General features: G+C 43.7%; 1 protein-coding gene across 7 annotated transcripts in view; it reads right to left on the bottom strand.

The window, feature by feature from the left end:
* Window positions 1-2459: 2459 nt before the first annotated feature.
* Window positions 2460-16546, bottom strand: part of BST1 (bone marrow stromal cell antigen 1) — a 29480-nt gene continuing 15393 nt past the window's right edge. Inside the window, exons 8-11 of one of the 7 annotated variants that reach the window (XM_060299179.1) lie at window positions 13959-14018; window positions 10298-10488; window positions 8202-8289; window positions 2460-3960 (exon numbers count right to left, since the gene is read on the bottom strand). In XM_060299179.1, the coding sequence (XP_060155162.1) occupies window positions 3855-3960; window positions 8202-8289; window positions 10298-10488; window positions 13959-14018 (445 nt within the window). In that variant the 3' untranslated portion in view covers window positions 2460-3854. The other 6 variants (XR_004041206.3, XR_004041203.2, XM_060299180.1 and 3 more) reach the window with 6 other exon arrangements.

Here is a 16546-nt window from a genome sequence, read left to right as displayed (position 1 = left end):
TCCCCTCTGATCAGGCCAAATCCTGGAGGCATCTCCATGTTCACCTCTCTTTCCCCTGAAGGGAAGTCTCCTGCATGAGCACCTGACCAGCGAAGTACAGGTCACATGTCTGCACCCTAGCTTCAAAGAAGACTGGGAAAGCATGCTGCTAGCTTCCTTCTTGGGGAAGCGGGACTTAGAAGATAAAAAGTTCCCCAGGTATATGAAATACACTGAAGAGGAGCCAACAGGGGTGTTTTCAGCTCCCATTAAGCGCTGAAAGCCTGTGATCAAGATTGGGCACAGTCAGGGCCTCCATCACCTATTTCTTATATATATAACAGGGCCACCTTCGACAGAATAAGGCTCCCTTTGCTTTGGAATGCTTTACTTCCACTCAGGACCAGCTACATAATTTACAGGTCCCAGTGAAAAACGAAAATGCTGTGCTCCTTGTTCAAAAATTAAAAATTTAAAGACAGAGACAGAAGAACAGTAAACCAAGCATGGGCCCCTCTGAGCATGGGTCCCTGTGTAACTGCACAGATCACAACCCTTGAAGCTGGCTCTACCTCCTTTTTCTTCCGGTTGGCCAGGAGGATTTATGTCGTTTGGACACTTGTCTAATCTACTGTTGCTAGACATGGTGGGAAGAGGTGCTAACTCAAGTGATATCCTCAATAATAAGATACATGGTAAGGTCTGGATCCCTCTGGAAACCTATTAGAGCTCATTGGGTAGGGGGAGAGGTATCATAAAATTCTGGAACCTACACAAAGAAGAAGAAATGATGAATTCCAAGGCTGAATTGAGAACAAAAGTTGCTTTGGCAAGCTTGTTCATCCTGCCTCTCTTTATAATGCTCTACTTCTTGTCATGGCACATGGGTTGTTATGGTGAGTGAACTGGGACAGCGTTGTGAAACATTACAGAGAAGGTTTTCTTTTTTCTTTCTTTCCTTTCTTTCTTTCCTTCTTTCTTCTAGAAACCTTGGTCAAATGTATTCTCTGAAGCTAAGGTAAGACATCCATAACCTGGTATTTCATGACAAAGGATACACGTGTTCAGCATTTATATAAAAAGAAAAAAAAAAATCCCAAGTTTCAACCATCCATACCAGGCTTCTCCAAAACCCATGGGCCTCAGCTACAAAAAAAAAAAAATCTTGACACTGGTAATACCTCATGCTCATCTGCACACCTGGAAGGATTCTAGCTCTAAGTCTAATGCCCACCTACAATGCTCAGGCGGTCTGAATAGGGATCTGACAATGTCAGCTCTGGGAAGGTGAGGTAGAAGGCATGTCACCCTGACAAGTGTCCTTAAATGTGCTGAGGTGAGGAGGAGAGATGCAGGTGTAGAAAAGATGGGAGTTCAGTTTGGGACAAGAGAGACTGGTGTCAAAGTGCAAAAGAAAAGCAAAGACATAAATGGTAGGTGGAGTGTGGGGTTGGAGATCTAAGAAGACTGAGGAAATAGAAAGAGAAAGGGGGAAGTGAGTTCGGAGGGTTCTGGAGCAGAATCCAAGTGTTGTTAACATTCCTGGGGCCTTATTTAGTGCAGCAGATGGAGAAAAGCACCTCAATGATGGAGTCAGTCCACCTGGTTGTAACACTTCTCCTCCATTACTAACTGGGTGACCTTGCAGAAGTGATTTAACCTTGTCAAGCCTCAGTTTTCTCATCTGCAAAATAAGGATAGTAATGAGAATTCAAAGAGTGATTAAAAATTGCAACAGTGACCGGTTCATGGTAAGAACTCAACAAATACTAGGCATGGTGATGATGATGGTGATAATGATGGTGGTGATGATGACTGTTAAGATGATGGAGATGATGAAGGTGACTGATGGTGATGGTCAAGGGACCTGCCCTCTCCCGAACCCTGGAATGAGCACCATGGTGTGGGGCGGCTGAGTGTGTAGACCCCACAAGAGAGGGGTAGTGATGGGAGATAAGAAGGAACCGAGAGAGAGAGATTGGAGGCACAGGGAGCTAGTTGGGAGACCTGTGCAATCATTCCCAGTGAGATTCCCTGCCCAGCGCAGTGTCTGAAGTGATCTCTAAAAACGCACGAGATTGAATTGTAAATGTGTGTTATATAAAACAATCAAGCTGTGAGGACTCCCAGCTTTACAGTGAACACTTGGGCAAGTGGTTACATAAAATGGAGTAGAGGCTCTGTCAGGAGGAAGAAAGAGCTCTGCAGTCAGGGCAGCAGGTTTGAGGAATGGCTCTGCCCGCAATGGGCAATTCTTTTTCTCTCCAGAGGTTTACAGGAAACGACAGAATGTGAGAGCTCTCACTCCCAGTTGCTGGCCGCTGGGGCACGAGAATCTGCGAGTTCTCACATCTAAAGCTCCCATGCTCACTTTAGGTGAAAAAGGGAGTAAGAACAGGAAGTGTCTGTGAGGAGTTTTGGTTTTCTTTTCCTCTTCTGGAAATGTTTTGTGTTGTGTCAAATTACCACACGTAGATGATGTATGTGTTTATTTCTCTTTTTCTGATTAGAAAAGTAATGCATGCTCATTAGAGAAAATTTGGAAAACACAAAAAGTCAAAAGTCAAGAATAGGGATCACTAATAAGAACATTCTCCAGAGATCACTGCTCCGCTCTTGGGCTTATTTCTTTTCCTTTCATTCATTTACAATATGCGTATAATACAAACATACATCCACAATGTTACATTTGTATTATATTTTAGACAATTAGATCGTATAAACACTTTTATGTCCTATGTCTTACACCGATCGCTGGCATTTTTCTATGTCACGAAATGTTCTTTGAAAATTTTTAATTTACAAACAGTGAAATGACTTTATGGCATACAGTTCTGAGTGTTGGCAAATATAGATTCCTGTCGCCACCACCATAGCCAGTGATCCAGAACAGTCTTGTCACTCCCCTCAAATTCCCTCAGGATGCTCCTTTTCAGTTAGCCCCTCCCCCTAGTCTTAACCCTGAAACCAAAAAGTTCTCCATTCCTATAGTTTCACCTTTTCCAGGATGTCCTGTAAACAGAATTATACGGTATGTAGCCTTCTGGTCTGGCTTCTTTCACTTGGCATGTTGCAACTGAGCCTCGCCCACACTGCTGCATTTATCCATAGTTAGTTACTTTTTACTGCTGAGTAGTATTCCACTGTATAGATATACCAAGGTTCGTTTATCCATTCACCAGATGAAGGACATTTGGGCTGGTAAACATAACTTTTCCTATTTGAATAATATTCCATCCTACAGATATACCAAAACATATGCAAAGAGTTCCCTATTAGTAGAATGTTTAGTTCCCCCTCATTATAAATAAGCCTTAAATGGATGTCATTATACATAACTCTTTGCCTACCAAGCATGTATGAATACACTTATATAGTATACATATATTTGAAGCTATCAACAAACATGCAGTGTGCCCTGCTGGTTGTATAAGAAAATATAAATATATATACATACAATTCTACCAAAATTTTCTTAAAATGTTTGCTTATATAACAAACAGTCTGAGCCTCAATATGTTGTATCATTATGAAAATAAGAAAATAATAACTAGCTTTAATTCTAATGCAGTAGTTCTTTTTCTCTGTGCTGTACAATCGGTTCTCATTAGTTATCTATTTTATACATAGTAGTGTATATATGTCAATCAAATTGTTAATGCAGTAGTTTTAACCGGTTAAATAGAACTAGCTTAATTTCTGAAATCCTGACCGTGTATATCATTCAAAACCCATTTCAGGACATTGTTTTCCCAGCAGGAAGCTTCTTTAGACAATGGAGTCACCTGGCGTACACAGAACAAGAAGGATGACTGGGCAAGGGCAGGTTTCAGGACTGCAGGCTGCTTAGTGCAACATAGCTGAGTTTCTAGTTATTACATCTGAGCAACTGAAGCCAAAGCCACTATGAGAGGAAAGACAAAGCTGGCACTTCGTTCTGCATAAAGGGACAGGGCTTCTCTTTGAGTAGAGGTTGCTGCCCTGCAAATTAAAAAGGAAATAGAAAACACGTCAGTATTTGTGGATGACACCTACTTTCAAAAACACATACGCACACTGCAGAAAATTTAAATAGTACATGGGACTTCCCTGGCAGCGCAGTGGTTAAGAATCTGCCTGCCAGTGCAGGGAACACCGGTTTGATCTCTGGTCCTGGAAGATCCCACATGCTGCGGAGCAACTAAGCCCGTGCACCACAACTACTGAGCCTGTGCTCTAGAGCCCGCGAGCCACAACTACTGAGCCCGCATGCCACAACTACTGAAGCCCACGCGCCTAGAGCCCATGCTCTGCAACAAGAGAAGCCACTGCAGTGAGAAGCCCACGCACTGCAACAAAGAGTGACCCCGGCTCGCCACAGCTAGAGAAAAGCCCACGCGCAGCAATGAAGACCCAATGCAGCCAAAAATAAATAAACAAATAGATAAATAAAATACCTAGTACAGAAAGTTACAAAGTGAAAAGTAAAGGCTTCTTAGCTTCCCTATTCCCACTTTCCATAGAGAATCATCCTTGATAGTTTTGATTTGTCCTTCCAGGAATGCGATACACACTCCCCCCCCCCACACGTGTGTGCACACACACTCCCACGCACACACACACACAGACTCACATATCCTTTTATCTAAGTACAAGTGGAATCTACAACTTGTTTTTTCACCCAACAGCACACCTTGCACATACTTCCATATCGGTACACGTGGAGTTTATTCATTCTTCCTCATGGGTGAATTCTGATTGTATGGATGTACCATAAAGTTCCCCAACTTCCCTATTGATGGACATTACATCATCACAGTTTAACTGGTGAGGAAAAACCAGTCATGACATAAAGACACTGAGAGAGGATCTGGCCAAAATAGGGACTCTGGTCATAGCAAATAGGGTCTGACCACCAGATTTTTAAAAACAGAAATTACTGAATTCTTTGAAAACAATTAAAAAACAAACTTTTAAAATTATGAAACAATCTGAGGTTTTTATTCCCTGGATCCTGACTAGTGGCTGGGGTCCTTGAAAGTTGCTTACTCCATATGAGTGCTATTCGCCCCTTTTTTGCTAAAGGAATCTCGAGCAGCCCACAAATTTGTACTAGGGCTCCTCCTGCTGGACATTTTCTATAATTGCACTTCTAATTCAGTTAATGTTCCAGACAGTTCATTCAAAATTGATTAGTGTTTTTGCTGTTAAATAATTAACCAATTAAGACAAAGACAAATTTACTTTTACTTTTTAAGAAAATAAAATAATACAGAACTAAACAGTAATAATGAGTCTCCCTTCGTCTTTTTCCAGTTCTCACTCCCTTCCCTAGTCATTGGGAGTTTATCTTAGATCTATTTCTATCATTTACATCTATTATCATGCACAAACAGAATATAATTTTGTTTTCTTTCACTTTAGATGCATGGGTCCACTTGTCACATTTTAGCTTAAGCTTTTCATGTCACTGTGAGGCTTTGCTTGAGGGTGGTGTTTATGCAGAGAAAAAGCACATTATTTGCAGTTACTTTGGTTTTAAAAATTAATTCTAACTATTAAATTTATAAATTCAAAAGCTTGACTTTCCCATACACTTTTCTAGTTAATTTATGAATAGTATTCTTCTAATTTAAAAGCCTAGTCAACTCTGATAATAACTTTTAAGGGGGCTTCACAATTATTCCAATTTCCTGAATATTTTAAACTCAAGTTATTTTAGGTTAAATTATTTTAAACTTACATTTTAACACATTACATTTTCTTTATAAAATATTTTAAATGACTTTAAGTGAGCAAAACCTTCTCGAATACTTAATTCTAGTAAATCTAATAACTGTATAAAATTTAATCTTAATTCTCTTAAACATTCCAGTACTGATTAAAAACTTAGTAAAATTCTCTTATAACTTTCAACTAAAAATCCTAAGTCTGAAATAAGTTTTTTTGTTTTTTTTAAATCAGTTATTTAATAGTTACACTTATATTGGAATCACAGGGCTATTCCAAGAGCTATTCTTAAATGATAAACTCTCTAAAATGTTGTAAATAAATTAAGATGATGTAAATAAATTAAATATCAAAAGTACAGATTGTTCCTAAACTTACCACAAAAATAATGCGATTTGGATCCTAAACTTTTGCAGGTTCAAAGTCTTTTACCCCATTATTCCTAAGCAAGTGAAATTTGCCATCCCACTTCTGTGGCCTAAGGCCAGGGCACAGCGGGGGAACACATTTTGGAGAGAGAATTCAGGGCAAGATGGGAAATCTGATGTTTTCCCTTGACCCTGACTGACACAGCAAACCCTATGTCAGTAACACGAGTACGTCTGTTTTCTCATATCCTCACCAATCCTGTAGATTATCCATCTACTGAATTTTTGGCCAATATTATAACCTATAAGCATATAAAGTTGTTTTCTACATGTTTTTCACTTTAATTGTTTGTGAGAATTTTTCCATATTGCTGCATGATTATCATGATTACGGTTGTTTCACCTTCACTCCCAGCTTTATGGAGATATAACTGACATAAACCACCTACGATTGTTTTTAATGGCTACATTCTATTCCATGTAGTAAGTATAACCCTTTGATGTAACCATTCTCGTACCCTTGAATATTTAGCTCCAGCTCTCAATGTTTGCACTTCTGATACTGCATAATAAAGAATTGTTTGTGAACATCTGTGAGCATGTAGATTGAATCTATATTTTGAGTCATGTCTTTAGAATAGGGTACCTAAAGTCTGACTTAGGTCAAAGATTATGAATATTTTTATAATTCTTGATACATATTATCAAGTTGTTCTCCCATCAAGCATTGAATAACATCTTTAAAATATTTTTCTGCTGGGCTTCCCTGGTGGCACAGTAGATGAGAGTCCGCCTGATGATGCAGGGGACGCGGGTTCGAGCCCCGGTCCGGGAAGATCCCACGTGCCGCGGAGCGGCTGGGCCCGTGAGCCATGGCCGCTGAGCCTGCGGTCCGGAGCCTGTGCTCCGCAACGGGAGAGGCCACAACAGTGAGAGGCCCGCGTACCGCAAAAAATACATATATATATACTTTTTTCTGCTATTTTTTGTCACGGTATGTTAAAGAAATTGAGGTGGAAATTGCCCCTTATTGAATGTGTAGTTCATTATTATTAGAGCAACAAAATAATGTTTCATATTTGCCACTGATGGTTCCTCTTCTGTAAATTATCTACAAGTATTTTTGCTAAATCATTTTTAAAGGAGATTAGTAAAATTCCTTCCAAAGTAATGAAAGTGGAGAAAACCTCAGCAAAGCATGAAAGAGGGTTTTATTCTTGACGTTCAATGGACTTGGGAAAGAACTGTCATAAATAAATCTGTTCAACAGTCACTGAAAGAATGCCCAAAGAAGGAAAGAACAGGTCAGGAACTATAAACCTCTTACTTCTCTGCTGTGGTGTGAACCCCAGAAACATCTGGAGGCAGTGTGGTTCAGTGGGAAGAGCAAGGACTTTACACACCGACAGACCTGGGTGCCACTTCTGCCTCTAGCCAGTCCTGAGTGACTTTAAGGGGTCACTTAACCTCTCTGAACCTCAGCATCACTAATGGTGATCAAACTGCCCACCTTCCAAGAATGTGGTTGGATGTAATGAGATGATGACTCCAAAGACCAGGTTGACAGGCTGACATGGGCAAAGTGCTCAGAAAGACCTGAAGACTGGTGAGGAGAGCTGCCCTCATTCACCGTACAGAGCCTGCAGCAGGGGAGGGAAAAGCAGGCACCAGTGCCAGGGTGGCCCCACTTGCCTATTTTGGGAATGGCAGTGTAGGGTGCAACAGGTTTTACAGGAAGGAACTTTACACCATCTGTATCTGCATAAAGTTTAAAGTGTGTTTAAGGGGACAGAGTAAAATCAGAAAGACCTAAGTTACACAGTAACAATAAGGACACTTACCTCTCCAGACCTTATGAGGCCCCCTGCTCACTGGAGAGTCTCTTCTATTAAATCCCCCCAACAACTTATTCCCCTTTTTTCCACCTACATGAGCCACAGCTGGATTCTGTTTCTTACAGTCAAAATCTGTTACTTCTACACATGCTGCCCCTGGTCACTTCTTATAGGACAAACTCTCACAGGACCCGTGTCATTCCCTTCAGGTGCCCAGCCCCTTTCAACATCCTTTGTCTCAAATCTATGCCTCCCCAGGGTAGAAAAATCAATCATTTGTTCACTCATTCATTCGTTCCTCAGTGCCTACCAGGCTGCAGGCTCCCTCCTAGGTTCTTGAATCACATTCATCAGCGAACAGAACAAGGAAAAGCCCCTGTCCTCCTGGAGTTGATGTTCTAACAGATGGGAAACAGGTAATAAAAAACAAACTTAACAAGCAAATAAGTCAGAAGATGATAAACAAGTACTATAGAAAAGAAAAGTAGAGCAACATGAGGGGGTTTGCAGAGCCAGAGCTGACGGTGCAGGCTGCAGCTTTAAACACAGAGGTCAAGGTTGCCTCAGGTAGCTGAGATGTGAGCAAACACAGTAAGTGAGTGAGCTGGCCACATGGGGAAGGACTTCCGGGCAGAGAAAACAGCGACCAAGACCCTGTAGTGGGAATGTGCTGTCAAGTCCCAGGAGGTGACTGTGGCTGAGGCCCAGTGAGGGAAGGGGAGGAAGAAAAAAGTTGGAGACAAGTGGGGCTGGGGTTCCTGGGAAGGCTGTTTGGCATTAACTCTGAGTGATGTGGGACTGACTGCAGGGCTGTGAGCAGATGAGTGACATGACTGAATTTTTAAAGGACTATTCCTTATACTATGTGCATGTTTGAGATTTCCCTAATAAACAATAAAAATAAAAGGCTAACTTCTTAGTAGCTGGGTTTCAAAGAGGCCCAGTGGCTCAGACCAGGCTGGTCACAGTAGATGATGGGATTTTCCATTAAATTTGTAAGTTGAATCAACAGGATTTTTTGCCGAAGGGTGAAAGAAGGGAAGGCATCAAGAATGGCGCTAAGATTTTAGGAACAGGCGCTTGGAGATTTTTGGAAAGGTGGGTCGTTACCATCAATTGAGACAGGGATGTATGGGTAGACCAACTGAGGGGTGTATTAGTTTCCCGTTGCTGCTGTAATAAACTCAGTGGCTCAAAACACCACAGTTTTATTTATTCTCTTACAGTTCTGGAGGTCAAGAGTCTGAAACCAGTTTCCAGGGTTAGTCGAGGTGTCAGTGGGGCTGCTTCCTTTTGGAAAATCTCCTGAGGGGAGACTCTGTGTCCTTGACCTTTATCTACCTTTAAAGTATATCATTCTAATCTCTGCTTCCATCACCACACTGCCCTCCCCTCCTCTTGAACCAAATCTCCCTCTGCCTTGTTCTTATGAGGACACTTACATTACATGCAGAGCCCACCAGGATAGTCCAGAATAATCTCCCCACCTCAAGATCGTTAACTTCATCGTATCTGCAAAGCCCCTTGTAATATAAAGTAAAATCCACTCATTCCAGGAATTAGGACCTGCCTATCTTTGGATGCCATGACTCAGCCTACCACCCTGGGTAAATTCAGTCCGGTTTGGGATGTGTTGCATCTGAAATATCTATTAGACATCAGAGTAAACTGCTGAATATACAAGTGTGGCGCTCAGTACAGGGCCTGGACTACAGAAATACTCATTTTGGAGTCACCAGCATACAGATGAGATTTAAAGCCGTGAGACTGGGTTTAAAGCAGAGATTCAATTTCCCAACCTCCCTGGAGTTAGAGCACAAACACATGCCCAAAACTCTGCCAACCAGATGTACCCACATCTGGGTATAGCTGTGGGCAGAGTAGATTAAAACAGCGGATGCCACCGAGGGTTCATTGTCGCCGGGGGTGCCCTGGCACCAGCTCTCCGAGGCAGCCGTGGCAGACATTCTAGAAGGAGCATCCAGGCACGAGCATCAGAGGAACTCCCTGCGGTGTCTGTGCCCAACAGGCTGCAGGGGGATCTCCCCTAGGGCAGTTCTGGGTGGGACTTTGGCATAGCCTCCAGCCCTGCTTCTCTGGCTCTCCCAGAAGACTCTGAGTGACCCAATATCCTTCAACACATCCCATTTCTGCTGAGCTACCTGGATCTGGTGTGCGATGCTTTGCGATTATGAGTTTCCACCAATGTGCTCCTTACTTGAACTTTAGGAACCCGAAGCCTGCGCCTGGGTCCAGGCTCCGGAGAGTCTTTCTAGTATCCTGTCTAGAAGGGAGGTTGGGCGCCGTCTTCACAACAAACCCATGTGGCAGTTCCCATTATTTCAGTTTTGTAGATGAGAAAAATGTCAAATTCAGGTCATCTGACTCCAACTGCATTGCTCTCACCATGGCCAGAAGGGTCAGTGTCCACAGGACTGTGGGCAGGAAAGCACAGGGTGTCTTCAGGGAAGTGGATCCAAGCCTGCAGTGAAAGTTTCCAGTGGGGAGCAGTGGGTGGTGTGTTTAGAAGGAGGTTTTTATAACCAGGAAGGCCAAGCCAGAAGTTCAGACTCGGTAGCAGGGAACGTTGAAGGTTTCTGAGCAGAAGGGACAGGAGAGTGGATTTCATTCTCAGGTGAGGAAACTGAAGACCCAGGTACACAGACTGTTCTTTACTTCCTGTGAGAGGACTCAAAAACATGCATGCCTAATTCACAGACAGTGAACAGCAGAGAGTGGGAGAGGACTCAACCTCACCAGCCACCCTGGGACACATGCTGGTGTTGGTGGATCTCTTATCCCAATTTCTAGTCAAAAGAGCCTAACAGTCACCAGGGTGAATTCTGGAAATCTCATAGACTCGCTTCAGACCCACTCACTGGCTGGGTAGTCTTTTCTTGGGCAAATCCGTCATTATCTTCCCTAAGCCAGAGTTTCTACACCCCTGAAATGAGGGTAACAGAACCTATCCGTATCGGTTCAGATATAGGTTTGGTTGCTGTTGAAAGGACCCCAAATCCCAGGGGCTTAGACAAGACAGATGTTTGTCTCTCTCTCTGTAACTGTGCAGGCTGATACTGTGTTTCCATGGCAGGGGGCACCCAGCCTCCGTCTATGGCTTGCTCTGCCATGCCCAGCGAAGGTGGCTCATCACCACACCTTCTGGGTCCATACACCAGCCAACAAAGGGGGAGGGAATGAATGTTCTTTCCTTTCAAGTCACCCACATCACTCGGCCCCAGAGGAAAGAGAGGCTGGGAAGTACAATTGTTATTCTTGGCCACCATGAGGCCAACTAACATTCAAGGGTTCTATTACTAAATGAAGATGGGAAGAAGAGCTATATGGGGATGATGAGTCTCTCTGCCTGCCTGTCTGTCTGTCTGTCTGTCTTTCTCTCCCCGCTCTGTGTCTATCTAATGAACTAGTTAGAAGGATGAACAGAATGTTCTATGCAATGCACAAAGCACAGCCCCTGGCATACAGTCGATGTCCAGCCCAGATTAGTTCTCTTCTCCTTCTAGATGGAAAAATGGACCCTACAGACATTTATGGAGGACCTACTCTGTGCAATTGTGATGAGACACGCAAAGAGGAAGTTCATGCAATCTCTACGTCGAGTGTTGGAGACAGATGGTGAGGAATGAATTACAACATGACTGGAGAGAGGGAAGTGCTGTAGTTGGGTTGTGCACAAAGTCAATGGAGCACAGAGAAGGGAGTTCTTACATCCACCTACAGAATTAGGAAAGCCTTACAGACAAAGGGACATTTGGAGTTGGGTCCTTAAAGGTACATACAATTTTAGCAGATAGGAAAGGAAGGGAAGAGAACTCAGGTGTTGGCATATGAAATCTTCCTGCCAACACAAATCAAAACAACAATACAGGGCTTCCCTGGTGGCGCAGTGGTTGAGAGTCCGCCTGCTGATGCAGGGGATACGGGTTCGTGACCCAGTCCGGGAAGATCCCACATGCCGCGGAGCGGCTATGCCCGTGAGCCATGGCCGCTGAGCCTGCAAGTCCGGAGCCTGTGCTCTGCAACGGGAGAGGCCACAACAGTGAGAGGCCTGCGTACCGCAAAAAAAAAAAAAAAAAAAAAAACCCAAAAGAACAACAATAAAGCATCATGTTTTATCCAGAAGACTGACTAAAATTAGGTATAGATACAGGTACAAGTACAGATAATACCCAGGGTTAGTGAAGAAGGGGAGAAAGGGGCACCTGCCATGTACTGTTGGTGGGAGCGCACACTGGGGCAGCTTTGTTGAAACATATCAAAATTCAAACTAAAAATACATCCTTTGACCCAGCAACTCTCTTTCTGGTAATCTTTCCTACGCAGACACTTGAACAAGAGCTCAAGGCATGCAATCAAGGATTATATTTCAGCATTGTTTACAATAATAAACAACTACAACCACAACCTACAATGAAGTCAGCCTATGACTGAAAAATGGTTACATAAATGGCGAGTGGCCATCCTACAGAACACTCCGCAGCCACTAAAAGACGGAGTCAGAAAGTACGCACAGACAGAAAAGGATGACGTCCTTATATCGTTAAGTGAAAAGGGGCCACAGCAGAACAGTCTGTCCAGCATGACTGCTCTTTGTACAAAAACAGAGGCAAGTAAATAAATGAAAATAAGACCAAACCAAAAACAAATAGATGAACATCTCTGCCTGGTAACATATGTGTATGTGTGTGTACTGGGATGTATGGGAGAGATGGACCAAAATGTTGAAAGAAATTACTCTGAGGAAATGGAAGTAGAGGGAAAAGGCTTCATCTTATTCACTGTTGATGATAGCTAAATACTGGAAACAATCTAAATGTCCACCTATGGGCAATGGGTTAAATAAATCATGATGTGCGCACACAACAGAACACCACAGATAGGAAAACAACACCAAGACACTATTATGCGAAAAAAGCACATTGCAGAATCCTATGTATACTATTATTTATACTAATAGTATAGGGCTTCCCTGGTGGCACAGTGGTTAAGAATCCGCCTGCCAATGCAGGGGACACGAGTTCGATCCCTGGCCCGGGAAGATCCCACATGCTGCGGAGCAACTAAGCCCATGCGCCACAACTACTGAGCCTGCGCTCTAGAGCCCGTACTCTAGAGCCCGTGCTCTGCAACAAGAGAAGCCACGACAATGAGAAGCCCGTGCACCACAACAAAGAGTAGCCCCCGCTTGCCTCAACGAGAAAAAGCCCATGCACAGCAATGAAGACCCAACACAGCCAAAAATAAAAGCAAATAAATTAATTAATTTTTAAAAATAGATACATTAGGATTGAGAAATGTAAACCTTACCACTTAAATGGAGTCAGGAGGTCAGAAGGGGGAGCTCTCATGCAGTGCCACTCATCAACTATAGGAAGAATTGTTGATTACAGACCCCAACAGAATCATCCACAGGAACAATCATCAATCATCAACAGGCCACAGCAGGAGAGATGTACACTGCATCTTCCGTAAGAAATCGACCACCCCAGCAACTCAGCCAATGAGAAACTGTCATCACCTTGAATTCTCACTTTTCTCTGACGGACTTTCATTCAAAACACCCTCTCCCTACTTCCTCCTTTTTCTCTATAAAATAAAGTTCCTCTCCTTCATTTATTGGACTTGTCTATGGCTTTTGCTCTAGCCTGCTTGTCCCGAACTGCAGTTCCTCTGCTATTCCCAAATAAACCCATTTTGCTGGTAAAATAACTGTCATCTCTAAGGGCAACAGAAATAAGTTTTAATAGGTCCTCCTGCCACCCCATTCCCAGCCTTTGTGCTGAAGCTGAGGCATCAGGGCAGACTCTGCTCTGTGGTACATGGCAGGGGTTCATTCAGCTCAGCTGCACAGATGTTCAGCAAACCTGCACCAACCCAGCAGCTCAGATATGAAGAGAAGTGCAGTGTAGAAGTACCAGTCTTACTCTGCAGCCAGACGTTTTAGGGGGTGGGTGTAAAATGATATTGCAATCCACCAGCATTCTGTAAATAGTACGGACTGATTATTTTGGGGAAGCACGGAAGTTGGGTTAAGACATTCACTTACGAATTTAAGGCACAGTCAGGATGAGTGCTGTGTTGCACACACTGTAAGAGCTTCACTGGTCTATAAAATGAAAAGAAGTAATATTTAAGGGATCATTTTAACGACTTTCATTCATCAAACATTTATGGGGGGGCCTGCAAGGTACTGGAGATACAAAGTCTTTGACCTCGAAGAGCATAGTTTCTTTTTAAAAATATTAGCCAGCATTTATTGAGCACTTACTATGTACCAAGAAATCTGATTACATATTTTACATAGATTATGTCATTTAATCCTCACAACAGCCAAACAAAGCAGGTACTATTATCATCTCCAATCTACAGTTGAGAAAGCTGCCCAGAGGAACTTGCCCAAGTTCTCACAGTAGCAAGCTGTGGAGCTGAACTTGAACCTCCACTCCAGAGCCCGAGCATGGAACCACTTCTGTTAAGGATGTATGATTTTGCTTGGAAAAACCTCTTGATAAGAATTTTGGGCAGGTTGGACTCGAAGCACACAGGTGATGGCTGGTGCCCAGGCTTCAGTGAAGAAAGTTAAATTGCTTGTACAGTAGAGGTAGAAGATGTGGGGTCCAGGCAGCCAGGAGGGAAGGGAAAGCAGCAGTGAAGACAGGATCCAGGTAACAGTGGGAGGAAGGCCAAGGAAGGATCTCTGGGTAGGGGGACCAGAGGGGACTCTGGAAGAACAGGAAACAGGTTCGGTCTATGGCACGCTATGTGACCCCTCCGTAGGACTCCCTACTTCTCAGTCTACACTATTCAGATTTTGTGTGTGTGTGTGTGTGTTACCGGGCCTCTCACTGTTGTGGCCTCTCCCACTGCGGAGCACAGGCTGCGGACGCGCAGGCTCAGCGGCCATGGCTCACGGGCGCAGCCGCTCCGCGGCATGTGGGATCTTCCTGGACCGGGGCACGAACCCGCGTCCCCTGCATCGGCAGGTGGACTCTCAACCACTGCGCCACCAGGGAAGCCCTATTCAGATATTTTTTACAAGAGTAGTTTGTTATTGCTGTGTTACGTCCCCCCAAAAAGATGCATTGAGTTTCACTGAGTCTGGATCAATACAGCACTAAGCAGAAAACAATCAAGAGACAAGAGAGGCTTTGAAGAAAGACATCGCCAAAATTTGCAGGAATTCTGGGGAGAACTTTCAACTGCCACAGGACAGAGGTCAATGTCACCTGAATTTTGAGAGGCATCTAGCTTGAGTCTGATTTTTTAACCTTGTTCGCTCTCCCATGTTAAGCCTGTTGTTATCGCCTCTGGGCTCCCAGGAGCAATAAAAACCCTACCTTAACACAGAAAGAGCCCACGAGCAGTACAAAAATGGGAGTTGGGAGGCTGAGCCAGGCAAGGGAGGAGCCCTGAAACCAGCTTTGGTAGGGTAAACTCAAGCCAGTAAAAGCAGGCTGAGACCCTGAGGCTCACAGCCGTGAGTCAGGAATGAGACCCTGGCTGGGCTCCCACACTTGACCTGATGACTTATAAAAAGACAGCCTCCTTGGGGGAGGTCCTGGACCAAAGCAAAGGGGTCATAACTGTGGAATTTTTAGCCATATTTTTCTCTATCATTGAGCTGTTTTAGAATAAGAATTACCTTTTATTTAATTTACTAAAATCTGATGCCTTGATTAAGAATTAGAGTTCTATAGTAGAAAGAAAAGAGGAATCTTCAGGGCCACACAATGCTGGATTCAAAATTCAGCTCTGTCACTGAGTGGAGACCTTTGGGAACTTGCTCAACCTCTCTTAACACTTAATTTACCCATCCATGAAAAGCGGATATTTATATAAACCTTAAAAATAGACAAAACTAGGGCTTCCCTGGTGGCACAGTGGTTAAGAATCCACCTGCCAATGCAGGGGACATGGGTTCAAGCCCTGGTCTGGGAGGATCCCACATGCTGCGGAGCAACTAAGCCCGTGAGCCACAACTACTGAGCCTGCACTCTAGAGCCTGCGAGCCACAACTACTGAGCCCGCGTGCCACAACTACTGAAGCCCGCACGCCTATGGCCCGTGCTCCACAACAAGAGAAGCCACCGCGGTGAGAAGCCTGCCCACCACAACAAAGAATAGCTCTCGCTTGCCTCAACTAGAGGAAGCCCGCGCATAGCAACGAAGACTCAACACAGCCAAAAGTAAATAAAAATAAAATTTTGAAAAAACAGACAAAACTAACCTATGCTCTTACAAGTCTAGAGAGTGGTTACTATTGTAGGCAGGTGGGGATCCTGAAAGGGAAGCCAAAGGGAGACTAGGGGTGCTGGTTGTGCCCTGTTTCTTGATCTACATGCTGGGTACATGTGTATGTTGAACTGGTAAAAATTCATCCACCTGTATACTTACGGTTTCTGCATTTTTTCTGTACACAGATTATATTTCCAAAAAAGAGTATGTGCTTCACTTTGTTTTCAAAAGAGGGTGATAACAACACCTAACTTGAGAGATTCCTGAGAGCATTAGCAATAATAGATGAGTAAAATGGTACAGCCTTAAGCTGTGGAAGAACAGCTTTGAGGGGCTTGTTCTCCTGGGGAGTCCAGAGTAGGGGGAGACCCATACTTCCAGGGGCTTTGCTCAGGTGGG

Source organism: Globicephala melas, chromosome 5, assembly GCF_963455315.2.
Source record: "Globicephala melas chromosome 5, mGloMel1.2, whole genome shotgun sequence".
Classification (NCBI taxonomy): Eukaryota; Metazoa; Chordata; class Mammalia; order Artiodactyla; family Delphinidae; genus Globicephala; species Globicephala melas.
Note: the sequence above shows the minus strand (reverse complement) of the source record. Positions and strands in the feature narration are given on the sequence as shown.